This window comes from Tinamus guttatus, unplaced genomic scaffold (genome assembly GCF_059628265.1).
Source record: "Tinamus guttatus ecotype Peru unplaced genomic scaffold, ASM5962826v1 Tinamus_guttatus_pri_ptg000293l, whole genome shotgun sequence".
In the NCBI taxonomy this organism is placed as follows: Eukaryota; Metazoa; Chordata; class Aves; order Tinamiformes; family Tinamidae; genus Tinamus; species Tinamus guttatus.
This window is the reverse complement of record NW_028288827.1, coordinates 142,225-156,980: the sequence shown is the minus strand read 5'-3', so window position 1 is coordinate 156,980 and position 14,756 is coordinate 142,225. Positions and strand designations below refer to the sequence as shown.

General features: G+C 40.4%; 1 protein-coding gene across 2 annotated transcripts in view; it reads left to right on the top strand.

Moving 5' to 3' along the window:
- The window catches only part of DYM (dymeclin), a 187,103-nt gene that overhangs the window by 62,253 nt on the left and 110,094 nt on the right, over positions 1 to 14,756 (top strand). For both annotated transcript variants that reach the window (XM_088527844.1, XM_010217755.2), the window contains 2 exons: positions 10,210 to 10,392; positions 13,670 to 13,848. In XM_088527844.1, the coding sequence (XP_088383970.1) occupies positions 10,210 to 10,392; positions 13,670 to 13,848 (362 nt within the window). The remainder of the gene's footprint in view (positions 1 to 10,209; positions 10,393 to 13,669; positions 13,849 to 14,756) is intronic.

Here is a 14,756-nt window from a genome sequence, read left to right as displayed (position 1 = left end):
AACTTTTGCAGATTCCTATAATTTGGGTATTTTGCTTCCATAGGAGCTGCTGTAATCTATTTTTTGACTCATGATAGAAGTGAGCCCTGCAGTAGGAGCAGAATGGGAAGTGTTGCATGCTCTTATTGCTCATTTCAGTAAGGTCTCCTGGGTCTAATGGTTAACAAATAATATATTGTGCTCACTGGTTTCAAAGGCAGCTTCTCCTTTTTCCATTTTTTTCAGAAATTCTGAAATATCAGTGATTAGATGTAACTTCCGTAAGTTCTGTTCATAGACATACTTCTCCAAAACTCATCCTTTAAAAAGTTTCCCTTCTGCATGTATTACAATTTTGAGTTTAGAAATAGAAATACTTCATAATCTGCTTTTTCACAGATATAAAAACATGAATTCAACATAAAATTTCTAAAAACATTTTACATGCATATGTGTATATGCATATACTTACAGGTATATGGCATATACTTATAGGTATATGTAAAAAAAGTTAGAAAACCTATAAGCTAATGTAATATTTGGCCATTTTGATAAAGGAGCATGTGGATTCACGCTGGCAGCCCTGTCCTCGACTCGATCAAACCTCTCTGCTGAGTGGTCTTTAAAAGGCCCCCTCTGTCTCTGCAAGGGAGGTTAGTCAAGGTGTGCAGGAATGTTTGCTATCAAATACTTGCAGTTCTGTGAGTGCACATTATACCAAGCATAATTTGAGGACAAGGTTATCAGGATAAATCCAGACTATTCTGCAATATGCTAGGAGCTATTTTAATACTTTTGGCTGCAACTCTCCAATAAATAGCAGCCAGGCTTCCAGAAATGCCTGGCAGTCAGCGGCTCCAGTTGTTTCTTATGGGGCTCTGTGCTCTCTCAGACCTGCTGCTTGAAAGCCTCAGACCTCTCCCGTAGGGCAGAAATGGAGAGAGGCTCTCCTGAAAGTGAACTCTGTCTGGTGCATGGAGCACTTTTGAGCACCAGCCCTTTGAGGGACTTCTTGCTTTTCATCTGCTGGACTTCTGTTAAACTGAAAACATTGTCTTAACATTGTGACATTTTCAAACATGCAACACTGACTACTCTGAATACACTGCTTTTCTGCCTACTTTTGACGTAGCTGCATAGATATTATGGTATAGGGGAGCATAAGGGTGATCGTTGTGGATTTTTTTTCTAAGATTTTTTTAAAATTTGATTGCGGCTTTTGTCAAAATATTCAAGCTGCTTCTATCTGTTCTTGTATCATAAATTCACCTCGATCAGTTACACTATAAGTTAGTAAATCAATCTTTATTGTATAGTTCATGAACATAGGTGTCACTATGTCCGATTTTTCTTTCTGAAAATGTGATTCCTTTCTAAAAGTACATATAAGATTGCAAGAAGGATTTTTTTTTCTTTTTTGCTATTTTATAAATGAAGAATCTATTTGAAAAGAAATTGAAATATCCTATTTCTTTAAATATTTACGTGCAGGGACCATGGGGACAGTTTCCATCTCCACCCTTGGAGGCCTTCAAGACCCACCTGGGAAGAAGCCCTGGTGCCACCCCATAGCTTGGGGCAGGCGGGTGGGCTGGGGTCCCCCCGAGCTCCCTTCCAGCCTGACTCATCCTATGAGATTATATTCTGAAGAAATATATTTTTTTTCCTTTCACCTAAGCTCTTAGAACTGCTCTGTCTTTTCCATCCTCTTAGTCTGGTTTCTCTGAGGCAGAGGTTTGCTCCTGGCACTGCTCTTCTTCAGTGGACTAGCACGATCATTCTCTTGTCAAAACCAGTGCTGCTCTCATCTTGCCAGGACAACTTTTGAGCATGTTTCCATGTTAGTTTCTGTGCCCAGATTTGTCTGATTATATTGACAAAAAATATTACTGATTTGTCAGTGCAATTACATACTTTCACAACACTCCTTCCCACTCTGTCCAAACCACTGCAGCAGCACGGTACCAGAACAGTGCACTGGGCAAAGGCCCAGTTTCCAGATAGAAAGGAAACAAAACAAAACAAAAAAACCTCTTAAATTTCTCACAATGTGACTTTCTCATTGGCTCGAGGTTTGCTGCTCCATGCTGATAGCTGATTGAGTCAGACAGTTGTTGTCAAATGGATTCCAACCCCGAGTAGGCTGCCGTTTCCCACATTTCTCATGTTTGCCTCTCTCTGCTCTTCCTTTCCTTTACTAACCTGCATTTAATTTCCCAGGTTTCAAATAATTATAAGGCTGTGGTATGGCCTCCTTAAATAATCCTGTAAAACTTCTTTTTGTGTGTGTATACAATCACATTTATGGCTTTTTTTTCCTTTCCCCCCTTTTTTTTTCCCCCCCCAAGACAGTCTTCAGGTGCGTATCAGAAATACTGTTCCCTCTCAGAAATCACAGCTTATGTGCAGAGGATTTGAAATAGGTGGTTTCAGGCACAGGACCAGGCAGGTTGGCAGGGCTGTACACAACATCTGTAACATCCCAGCCCTCTGCCCTGAGGCCATCATAGCTGAAAAGCAAATAGGGCTCAGAAGATATTAAGCTTCTAGTTCAGAGGAACCAAAAATGTGCAAAGATGTCTGTTCTCATTCAAGCAAGTCATTCTCCTTCTATAGTTCTTTTTAATATATGTGCTTGAGGGGAATTGTTGGTTTATAAGCATTATTTTCAGCTTTATTTGGCAACCTTGTAGCTTTTCCAGAAATTTGGTGCGTAATTTGCTTAATTCTTGTCCATCCCCAGGTAGGTCCTCTGCTCGGAATAGTGATCCAGGTATCAACAGTGTCTTGAGATGTTTCTGGGGTATTGATAAGAGGAACACATCCAAAATGCTAAAGTTATGTACACAGCTTTGCTAGGACAATTTAAAGGTGTTGAGTTAGTTTATAAATGTTTCCTTAGAGTTTTTGAGATGTAATCAGACCTTTAAGGCCTGATATACCCAGAGTGGATTCCCATGAAAGCTTTTGACACCTCAGTAACCAAGCTTCAAATTTGTTTTTTTAGATCTAAAATCTTGTTTTAGATGTTGCAAAAAGGGATTTGAGATCTAATGACCAAAAAGAGGCTAAATACATTAAATGAAATAAATTCTATTTTGGAGTAGATGAGGAAGATGCTTGTTTATTTTATCTACCCACTTCAGTATTTGTAGCTTTTCATGTAGTGATGTTGAAGAGGTCATGCAGAGTGTTGGGATTTACTGAAGGAAGCAAAGTGGAAAAGACTTGCAAAGAAATGAAAGAAAAATCTGTATGTATAATTTGGCCAGGCAACAAAGGAGCCCGATGACGGCACCTTTTATTTAAAAGAGTGTAAACATTGAACTGGGGAAGAAATGTTTTATGGCATTACATGGAGAGAAACACTTATAGGAATAAATGGATGCAATTGAACAAAGTAAAAATGTAGGCTGAATATTAGGAAAAAAATCTTAACGTTGAGGTTTAGATTATGGAACACTTTTCCCAGAGGATGTGGTCCAAGCTCCATTACTAGTCCCTTAAAATTAGGCTGGATAGAATAACAAAATGTCCTGGAGGGAACACTTTTGCCTGGGTAGGGGATGAACATGGTTACATAATATGCATTTCATTTACTTCCATGATTCATTTCCTGAAAACCTGCTTCCAGAATGTGTTAATGACATCACGGTCTCAGCCTCCTCTGACACGTTTGGATTTCTTGGTAATGCCACTTCCAATATAGTTTATTTGAAGATTGCAAAAGGCTGTTTTGCAGGATCCTCTGGCAAGTTGTCTGTACGGTCAGGTTAAATTTGCTGCTTCGGTGATTGATGGAGAGACAGAGCCTTTCAATTGCGAAGGAAATGCCCCTCAGGGCTGTGCCGGTTTTTCCCGATAGTTCCGCTCTTCCTCCGATAGCTCCGTGTGCTTCCTCCTGTGATCAGGAGTGGGGTCAAGTGGCAGAATTTGCCATTCAGAGCTGGGCTTCCCAGCCACAGGGACCTTCTGCTTTCCTCGGCCAGCAGGAGGAAGCCCTCTTCTCCTCCAGAATCGCATTATTAGCTGCAGAAAAACGTTTAACAACTCGCGAACTCTGTCACCACTCCTGTATTCGAATGAGCCGGTCTTAGTGATTCCACGACTTGTTTTTAAAAAACATGCCTTCCAGAATGTATCTTTTAAAAATGCAGTGTCTTTTTATTTAATCTTTTCATAGAAGTAGGGGCACATTTTTGGGTAGTGTTTAGGAGTTTCGTAACGCTTGCCATGGTCTTTTTTCCACTCAAAAGGAACAGAGACAAGCAACTTTAGCCTTAGCCCGAGATCCAAAGCCCTGTGTAAGTGATAACTCAATGGGATTTGGATCCTGCATCGCTGTGTTATTTCCACGGATCATGTATTCACGGTGACCCAAACCGTGATGGGGCGAAGGGGCCCTGCAACTTGGCTGTTGTCTCAGCATGCTTGCAGCATTGCACATGCTTTCTTCAAAAATCAAGCATTTCCCACCCAGAAATTCTTGTCATCTGCTGATGGCTTGAAAAGAAGCTGGTCTACCCGTACTTGAAATATGAATTTATTTTGCTAGACTGTGTGTCGCCTAGAAACTGTTCATTCATAGTTAGCTTGAAAATGTCTTTCCTTCTACATCGCAAGCTCTCTTTGGCTAATTCTGCTATGCTAATGCCAGACAGTGGGGAGCAGGAAAAATACTGCTGAAAACACACAACTGCTGCTGCTGTTTGTATTGCCATGTCAGGTATAATGCTAGGTTTCAAAAATCTGTTATTTACAAAAACTTGCGTCAACTGGTGTCAGAAAAATGTTATTTCACAATATTTAGGACAGCCATTTTTACTTTTAAGTAAATATCGGTTTAAAGACAGTTATACTTTACTTTCCTACCTAAAAACCTACCACACTTTGACTTTCCTACCTAAAAACTCTTTAGTTCTAAACTTTTGGTTTAGACCTAAATAGTCTAAACTTTTATCAGGTTGCTGTTTGTTTCCTTACTTCAGTGGTGGGATTCATTGCTGTAGCTTGTGTATATGTCAAAGAGTTAATGCCCCTTGTGGGTTTGATATAGTGGGATGCTGGAATACTTAACATACAGATTCATTAACCATAAGAAACAACAACAAAAGCAAAACTATTCCATGTTTTGCCTGTTCCGGTTTTGCTGGTTTCTTTCTGAATGTTTCAAAAATTTGCGAAGGGCCTTTTCTAAGTTTAACGTAGTTGGTGTCTTGTAGTCATTTGAGCGAATATACCTGGTGCTCCTCACAGATACCAGTTTTAAGTTCACAAGAAGCTTAAGGGAGTGCTTATAGAGTATAAAATGACTTTAACTTGTGAGTTAGTGATTGTCACCCTGGTGCAGGAGTTGCCTCGCTGATCCTACCACTCCTGTTTCATTTGTGATTCCATGGAGCACTTTTTCCTCTCCCATTCATTATCACATAACATCCCTGTGGCAACTTGAGAAATTGCTTACATGGAAAAGTAATAGCAGGAAAGTATTTATGTATTTTTAGCTTTCTTCTAACACAATGTAGCAGCTGGAAACAAGGCCAAGAGCCAGCACAACGTGCACTGCCAGCTCTCCGTGGGCCACCAGAAAGCGTTCATCAGACCACAATGTGAGAACCATTGAACTGACTAAAGAAATGTGGCACATACAATAAGCATTAAATAATCATAATATATATTTAAAAAAAAAAAAGAAACTTGAGTTCCCAGAGCTGTTGCTCGAGCATAATAAGAATAAAATACCAATTTTGAGTAATATGTTGTTTGCTGGTTTTGATAGAGGAACACCATGATAGTATCAGCTAGATGCTGTGGAGAATCACTTTTGCTTTACTTCTTCATAATCCGTATTTGCTGCAATATTAAATATCCATGGAACATTAAGCAGTCATCCATATGCTCAAAGCTTTAAAAGCTGGGAAAATGAGGTGTGGAGCTAGAAGTTGATTTGAGTAGAAATATACACTGCAATCTAGTTTGTTCTGTTGGCTTGCTGTTTTTGTTGGTTTTTTGTCTAATGGATTTCTTTTAATATTTCTTTTTTCACTTACTGCTTAAGCCTAAGCCTTGTCGACTTACCTTTCAATTTTTCAGCAAGGGAGGACTATTGCTATTTCAAAATGGTAAAATGAAAGTAAAAGACCAATGAGTGTTTTTCTTTTTTTGAAGTTTCACCTCTACCAAAACTCTTTCTTTCTTTTCAGTCTCAAAAGTAGCTGCCAGATAAATCTGGAACATATAGGGCTGCTTCTGGGACCTCTCTAGAGAAGTGTTTAAGGCTCAAAGTTGGCACTGAGCAAAATAATTTCCAAAGCAATAAAATCCAGTGCCAGGCTGATAACGATACATGATTAGGAATTGGGAGGTGCGTGTGTCTGTAGGGGAATGGAGGAGAAATGGATCTGCTCCAGCAATGACAGAAGTGAGCACCCGTGAAAAGGTTGTGCCAGCATGTATTCAAATATAACTCTGTGCTAAAACTTAAGGAAGAGTCAACAGTCCAAGGGAAGACCTTACAACATTTATTTATGAATCTGAACCAGGTAGGAGTTGGAGTACGACTACAGTTTTGCAACAGCTGTAGAATAAGGAAATCCTTTTCCTAGTAAAATAGTTTGGAATAAGTCGTGCAGAGGAAGCTGGTGTTAACTGAAGGCTCTTCCAGGAAGAGGACGAAGAGGCCTTGTTTTACCGGCACATGCACTAAAGATTGGGAAACCAGGAAGATGCCTCTTGTGAAAGAATTACAACCGATTCCTCAAATATCAGACAAATACTGCATCTCTGGGCGTTCACCAGTATACTAACTTTTAAAATCAGGGGTATGAAGTGTTTGATGGTAGATTGGCTATAAACAGAAATGCCTTGACTGAGTCAATTTTTAAAGCAGTCTCTGTTCTCCTTCTACCTGTCTTTCAGTTTAAACTTCTTTGAAATCAAGCGGCTAAAATTGTTTAATCCCAGGAAAAGTATAAGCGTATTTGAACTGTTCCCCAGGCAGACACAAGGCCAAACCTCATTTGTATCTTCTTGTTAGTGTGGCAGAGATCGGATAATTAGACTGAGATTTTTTTGTAGCATTTTGTTTATATTAAATAGTGAACTAGTGCAAATAAGCCCTTTTTTGGGTGGGAAGGGGGTGGGGTGGGAATGTCATAATTTTCAATTCACTCCTTAAGCCTCATCCACAGGTTGGCCTGGATTAAAATCCCCTGGCTGTGAACAGCATTTCCAGCCCTCTTATAAAAGACCTCTAATTCTGCCCTGCAATAAAGATACCTCGGTTTTACATTGAACTTTCCTTTTATTACAGTAGGAGCCATGTGGAAACACTGCTTGAGTTTGTGTGGTTGCACTTATCAATGATCTGTAAAAGCAGCAGTTGAAATAATAACATAAGGATTTCAGGAGCTGTAAAAAGCCCCCAAAAGGGTGATCTTGTTGGGTTGTTGAGGCTGTTGTAACCACTTCAGCAAAAACCTGAACAGTGTCTCCAACACAGAAAGGAGGGAACAGCGACGGTTTGCAAATTGTAGCTCATCTTTAGAGCTTCACAGAGAGAGAAAGCTTTAGGAAAACTCCTGCAATCTGTATTTCACTTGGGATTTCACTAGAATGGTAGGAGGAGTAGATGAAGCTTGAGAGTGCAATTTAAACATGAGAGAAATATGAGCACTATGTATATGCGTGTGAGTATGTATATGCATGTATGTAAAAGTATGCAAAAGAATTTTATTCTGTGCTTTCAGTGGTGCCACCCAATACCAGTACAATTATGACTTCTTGTAGCTGTGCATTGACTTGCATATTAAAAAGGTGGTTTCTTTTTAGAGAAAAAAAGGAGAGCTCTGAAGGGCTTATGCAGCATAGCTTTGTTTTTACATTTGCCTTGCAAAGAAACTTAATATTTTAATTTCAAATACTCTTTATAATAACTTCAAAATTTACATGAATTTAAAGCAACAAAAGTGCAACATGTGATACCTCAAATATTGTGACCGCAGGAGACACAGCCACAGGCTTGGCTGCTTTTGCTCCATCCTCCCAAGCTGTTTGCCTGCTTGTTACTTCGATTGTTGCTAGTGATCAGGAGCAATATTTTCCTTAGAAACGTCTCTTGACTTGAGAAACACTGGGAGAATCAACTGGTGTTCAGCACCTAATTTGAAATTGCAGTTTGGAAGTGGCACGATGTTGGCGTGGGGATGCTTTTCTGGAGAAAGCTGCTTGCCAACGGAGACAGAGGCCATACGGGTCATGCATCAGTGCCTGGGTTCCCTGTGAACGTTATTACCTCATTCTCCCTGGTGGAAGATTCAACTTACTGGCAAGGATTTGGCCTTATCCATCTTTTCCCAAGTGTAGTCATGGCAGATGCCAGCCCCAGCAGGATGGGATGGTGGAAAACTAAAAATGCTGGCATGGCTGACAACTGCACTGAGCTTTTCTTTAAGAGAAGAAATGTGCTCAATTTATAGTAAGAAATAATGTTTTAAAAATTTATTTATTTATTTATTTTTAGGATTTCTTTGCATGTTACCTTTCTAGATAACTCATGTTATCTCCATCCTAAGTGTTCTGATATGTGAACCAGTGGATCAAAACACGGGCCCTAAGGCTTAGTGTAAAATGAGATTTTTGGTAGGAAGTTAAGATAAGGGCAGAGCCCCAGTGACACTGAAGCTGTTATGTCCCACCAAAGCAGATAAATCTTACTCTTTCTCCTTATGCTTTCTCCTCAGTAGTGCTGAATTTGCTTTGGTTCTGGTGCCTCATGTTTTCCCCAGTGTAATGTGGTGGCAAGGGAAGGGAGATTTATGGGTGTGATGGAGAGGAGTGAGGGGGGCCTTCATCCTCCACTGCTGCCTCCTCCCTGTCCCATTCCCTCGTCCCTCTATAATAGGACATGGAGCTAGTAAGGCTGCTTCACTAGCAGGGCTGTAATTAAAAACAGGAATTTCAAATGCAGCATTATCATATTGGAGTTAATTTTTTAATGCTGAATGTATTACATTGGAAAATTACTCAGCGTGTGTTTTGGGGCCCAAGCTCCACAGTGAGCTCCACCGAGTGGAGTAATGACAGTTTTAGCAAGCAGTTTCCAGGAACTGTGCACATATCTTATATGGGCACCTAGGTAAAGGGGGTGGATAGATACTAGCATGCAACCTTAGTGTAGCTTGTGAGCAAATCACAAGGAGTTGATGCAGGATCACTAGTTCTTTGTGATATTTTATGTTTTTCTCCTTAAACTTTTGGGTATGTAAAATGAATGTTATTTTTATGCTTTCTTATGTAAGAAAGAGGCAGTTGTAAGAAAAGCAGCATGGCAGTTTTTTGAGAGGAATCAGACCGACTGGCTTCTGGCAGAATCACTAGTTAATTTGTGTACTTAAGCTTTTGTTTATTTTGATCAGCTTTTTAACTTCAAATTATTGTAAACACTTTGTGCTTCCATATCTATATGCTATTAACAAGGAGTTTCAGAACAATGCAAGTGAAGTATTGTGCTGCTTCAGGTTGTTTCATCTTCTGTCTAAACATAAAAACAAAAGGCTAGCCTGACATAGCATAAAGCTTGGATTTAAATTGCTGTTAATCCTTTTTTTTTCTTTTCTCCCCAAGAAGTTAGTTATTTGGTACTGTGCTGTCTGCCCACAAATAATGGGCAGCGATGTCCTCTACAGGTCTGGGTTAAATCTGGGTGTTCAACTTTAAGCAGTGTTAGTACTTGTTACTCTTCTCTGCCTAAAATATAATGAGATTATTAAACTTAGGATGCGTAAGAAAAATGGTGGAATATGGACCGTAATAAAAAAAACAGCATGCAAGCTGCTATTTCTATCTTGACATAATAGCATTACCAGGGTCCCTTCCTGAACTCTAGAACTGGTTTGTGACCTATTTTGTTGTTTAAGCTTCTTCCTGTCAATATGTGCTTCACTTCACTTCTCATTTCGTTTTCATATCTTATAAACTTTCTTGGATTTTCAGTAGTCTCTCAGTTCCCATCTTGCTGTGCTCACTACTGTGCTGCTCCCCAAGTTTCCATTCTGTGCAGTCAAGTAGCCAGGCTCATCATTTCGTTGTGCAGCTTGAGCTGTTCTTCCCTCTCCTACATACTTGTGCATCAGATGGCATCTCCATCTCTGACGGAGCTTTATTCGTTAAAATGTGAATGTGCATAATATTTTCTAAGAGGGTTGTGCTTTTTTTCCTCTTTCTCTCTAGCTGGCCTGTGGACGGTGTTCACGTTAGGGGGAGTGGGGAGCAAAGCAACGCCGCAGCTGGAGCAGAGCTCCCCTCTAGCTAACCAGAGCCTCCTGCTTCTGCTCGTCTTGGCCAACCTCACTGACGCGCCAGACACGCCGAATCCCTACAGACAGGCTATTATGTCCTTCAAGAACACGCAAGGTTTGTATTTGCTCTGCTTTTAAGCATACACTGATGAAAGTGAGGCACTATGGTGTTGTGGATGTTTAAATATTCTCTTTTTAAAACTTATTTTCTCTCCCGTAAGCCCAGGGAGGTGTCAGAATAATTCTTTGTTCTGGAAATTTTGTGGTGGAGCTCCTCAGCTGCTGGAATTTACTCAAAGGGATGGAGAGAAAACAAGACACCTTCCTTCTGGATGAATAAACTTTAAAAAGCTTCTTAATTTTGCAAGATATAAATAAAAATGGGAGATATGGCAACAAGTCAGCTATCTGAGAGTCTGCAGAGGTCCCCTGGAACTTGATAGGACTTAGGGAATTTCTGGTTAGCAGACACCAAGTTAGAGCTGAAATAAGCAATGAAATTGTCTTATCAGCTGAGTCGAAGTAACTGACGTGTCCTTTCCTGTATGGGAAATGTGAGGAGAATTTGGTTAATTATACTGAAAACACTTCTACTGTAAGTGTTGAGCAGGCTGAGCTCATTCACATCCTAATGTGGCCTTTTCATCTATCAAAGCTTTTTTTGGGCAATTGAGATGAAGATCTCGATACATTTTTTTAACCAGCTGATAACTTGTATGAATAACTTATTTTATAACTTTGTTTAATAACTAGTGCTCTAGCTGACTAATAACAACTAGTAGATAGCTAGTAATGCTTCATTAAAAACTATTATGCATGAATCATTATAAAAAATTTAAAGCCTGATATAGTCAAATAAGTCAATTCTAGTCAAAATAGCTTGCAAACCTGTATTTTTCCTAAATGTGTGTATTTTATAGAGTCACTTATTATTGAGCAAGCAGAAACTTGTTTCCACTAGCAATATTCATATACCTGAGCTTAAATTTCATTCCTGTGAACTTTCTGAGAGTCTGGAAGAAAGAGAATCATATAGAAAAGAGAGGGTGATTGCAGTCATAATGATCTATAGTATAATAAAATAGGAAAAGTGGCTTTTAAAAAGTAATTTATATAATTTAATGGTGACAGAGCTAATAAAATTCAAGATAGTTATCCTTTTCTCCTACCTGCTTAAGAATATTTTATCTTTTTGTTTGGTTGCTTTAATATTCTGTACAATCATACAGGATTTATTGCTGTTACTGCATTCTACAAGCTTTTTAATAACATTTAGAAAACAGCTTACTGGTTTTTAAAATCTTCTCTAATAAAATAAATAGTGCTATGAATGCAAATGATGTAGTGTATAAATTCACTTAAGAGGAGCTTGAAGGTCAGGGGACTCTCCTCAGCTAATTATCGGTGGCATCAGCATCCTTAAAAAAGCACTGATCTGATTTTACTGCCCATGTCAAAATTTTACCTGGGAAAGAAGAATATTTCTATGAAGCAGGAGTGTTTTCTAGCATACTGACAACCAGGGTTTGCAGGAAAGGAGAAGAAACAGTAATTCAGGGAAAAGGCCCAAGGGATCTGCCTTTCAGCTGCCTTTTGGTAGGGAGCGCGTGGGAGAGGCAGCGTTCCCAGCGCGGCCGCGTTGGCTCGTGGAGCTGCTGCCAGCCGCATCCCGCCTCCGTGCGGAGCCGGCTCTCCTGCCTCCTGCCGAGCTGGGGCTCCTGCAGGAAGGAGGACTTTTCGCATCAGTGTCTCCTGCTGAGTCCAGCTTTTTTCCATGGCTGTCCTGTGCAGAGGCCAGGAGACCGTCTCTGGAGCAGCCGCCGCACGAGCCGGCTCCCGGAAACATGCCGGGAGTTGTGGCTCTCCCTGGGTTCCTACAGCCCTTGCAATCCCAGCGTTTTTTCCTCGCCAGAAAGGTTGGAGGCATACAACAAGTGGCAATTGCCATGAGCATCCCCATCTGACAACTGTCCTGAGCAATTGGTAGCTCTTTGGAAACTCTGCTATCAACATCCACCGAAAAGAAGGGGAAAAGGGGCCAGCGCATATTTCAGCGAGTGAAATTTCTATACTTCTACCAGTATAGAGGTTTATCCAGAACAATGGAAAAGCTTGATAGGAAATCCTGGAGCCGTGCAGTTTGTGTTGGCTTCCAGTTCCTGTCCCCGGTCACCTGACTGGTGCAGATGCTCCCACGATTTTCCGTGGAGATGCGGGGTAGTACCTGCCACGTCCTTGGGGCTTTAGGAAAGGGAAGGCTCAAATGCAGTGGTACTGCCTAGCATGCCTGCTCTTGTAGTACAAGCTGAATAGCTTGTAAAATAACAAGTTTTGAAATTTGAGTGCTTTGTTTTTTTTCTTCATTTTTGGAGGCTTTTCTCCCTTAAAATTCCCTCTGTCTAAAAATTACTGTGCAAAAGGTACTTCTGCCATACCGTTTTCTACAGCAGAACTTTTCTTAGTTCATGCACTTTTCTTTTTCTCCTTGAAGAAGGTAAAGAATTCAAGGATCCGTAGTCTGTAGGGTCTAAGGGATTTTAGTTAAATTCTTCAACTTTGGGCACCTTATTTGTAGAAATGAAGTAATTTTTGCATCCAGACAATAGCATACTTGAGCACCCAAACTATTGCTGTCCCCAGAGTACACTTTTGCCGTGAAATTGCTATTTTTCCATGTGCTTAGCTTTTTTGCGTTCTCAGAAAGGATAACTGCATGCTGTTGCAGAGGGTTATGGAAACAGAAAACTCTTCTGTTTTATTTCACTTCCTGCTCTGCCACAGCTTATATTGTACATATGAACAAGCTACTGCTACTTGGAGTGTCGTTAGGTTTTGTGACTTGGTGTTTTAAATCATATTTAATTGCACCATTAAAGAAATATCCTGCATACTTAACAGTCATGCAACACTTCTAGTTCAGGCCTCTCAGTTTCCTTGCAGTGAAACATGTGCTTCAGCCCTTCATGCAGACTAGTCCGGAGGAGAGAGTAGAGAGTCCACCTCGGTGCAGGTGAAACCTGGAAAGTTTTAGCTTCAGGGTTGCAAGGCCCATTCATAATGAAGGTCCTGTAACTGCTGCTTTTGCAGCAGCCCATGGGATTGCTTTCTTTTTTTTAACAGTAAATGCTATCTAGAAAATCAGAGCACTTTTATTTTAAAAAACATCTGTCTTGTGCAGGTATCTCACCAGCTCTCATGTGGGAGAACAGCCTCACCTTTTGGACACCACTGAAGCTCTCAGAGGTTTTAAGGCCGTTGGTGATAGTAGTCCTGAGTTATATGCTTTTTTGCTCCTTTCTCACTCTGGAAAATATTTCATCCAGAGATTTTATAAAACAAACATGTAAGTAAATACTTTTTGTTAAATATGTGTTTTGGTTTCTGTATTTCAGATAACACGGCTTTTTCTTCATCAAACCCACATGCTTTCCAGATTAACTTTAACAGCCTATACACAGCTTTGTGCGAGCAGCAGAAATCAGATCAAGCAACTCTTCTTCTGTACATGCTTCTGCATCAGAACAGCAACGTGCGCACATACGTCTTGGCCCGCACGGACATAGAGAACCTTGTAAGTATTGATGTGTTGTCTGATACTCCAGCGGGATTGATCCAGGGAAGCTTTTATGCTGCTGGCTGTTCGTGTTCCCCATTCTAAGGCAGCACCAGCTCTGACCAACTCATTCACCTTCATTTTATCATCTCAGCAGTGTTGTGCAGACCATGGGGCTACAGTGAAGGCAGCTGCCCGAGGCCACCAGACTGAGCCAGCCAAAAGCTGCTGACCTCTGGGCAGGCTGTGAAGAACTGGTTGCGGATACTGCCCTATTCGTGACCTCATTTTTTATTTTTCAGATGTTCAGGCCAAAAAGCAAGCTTACCGTGTGTGTTTATGCATAGTAGTTAACAATATGAGCTGGAACTTCACTAATATGACAGATGTCCTACAGAGCTGACCTGTGCAGATGTCTGAGATTGAAGTTCCTCGAGGACTGGTAGTTTTTCTTTAGAATTGCAACTGGACTGTCATTTTATCTGTTTTGAGACAAGGTTGTGGTTGATGGCCAATGTAAAAGCCACCTGGCATGGTTTTTTTGTGTGTTATAAACTAGCTTTTGTCTCCCTCTATGTTTAATAATGTCAGAAACCACTAAGAAGTCTTTCTTATTAAAAAGCTTTCCTTTAAAAATATAGTGGCTGTCTATGGGAATTGGTAACAGAATAGGGAACCTTTTTCATTTTAATAATTGAAATTCTGCCAAATAATTAGATCCCATGCATGTTTGATGGCAGCTGTGCATTTGGTCGCAGTCCAAGTTCTAGCAGATAACTGCGTTGCTAAAATCAGAGCCGATAGACACCACTGTTGGCAAACTCGAAGAAGATGGTTGATAGTGAACTGACGATTCAAGACTGAACTCCTGTGTTGTCTGTTGCGGGTTATTGAGGCCAGGGCTGAGTCATTTTGCATGAATACTG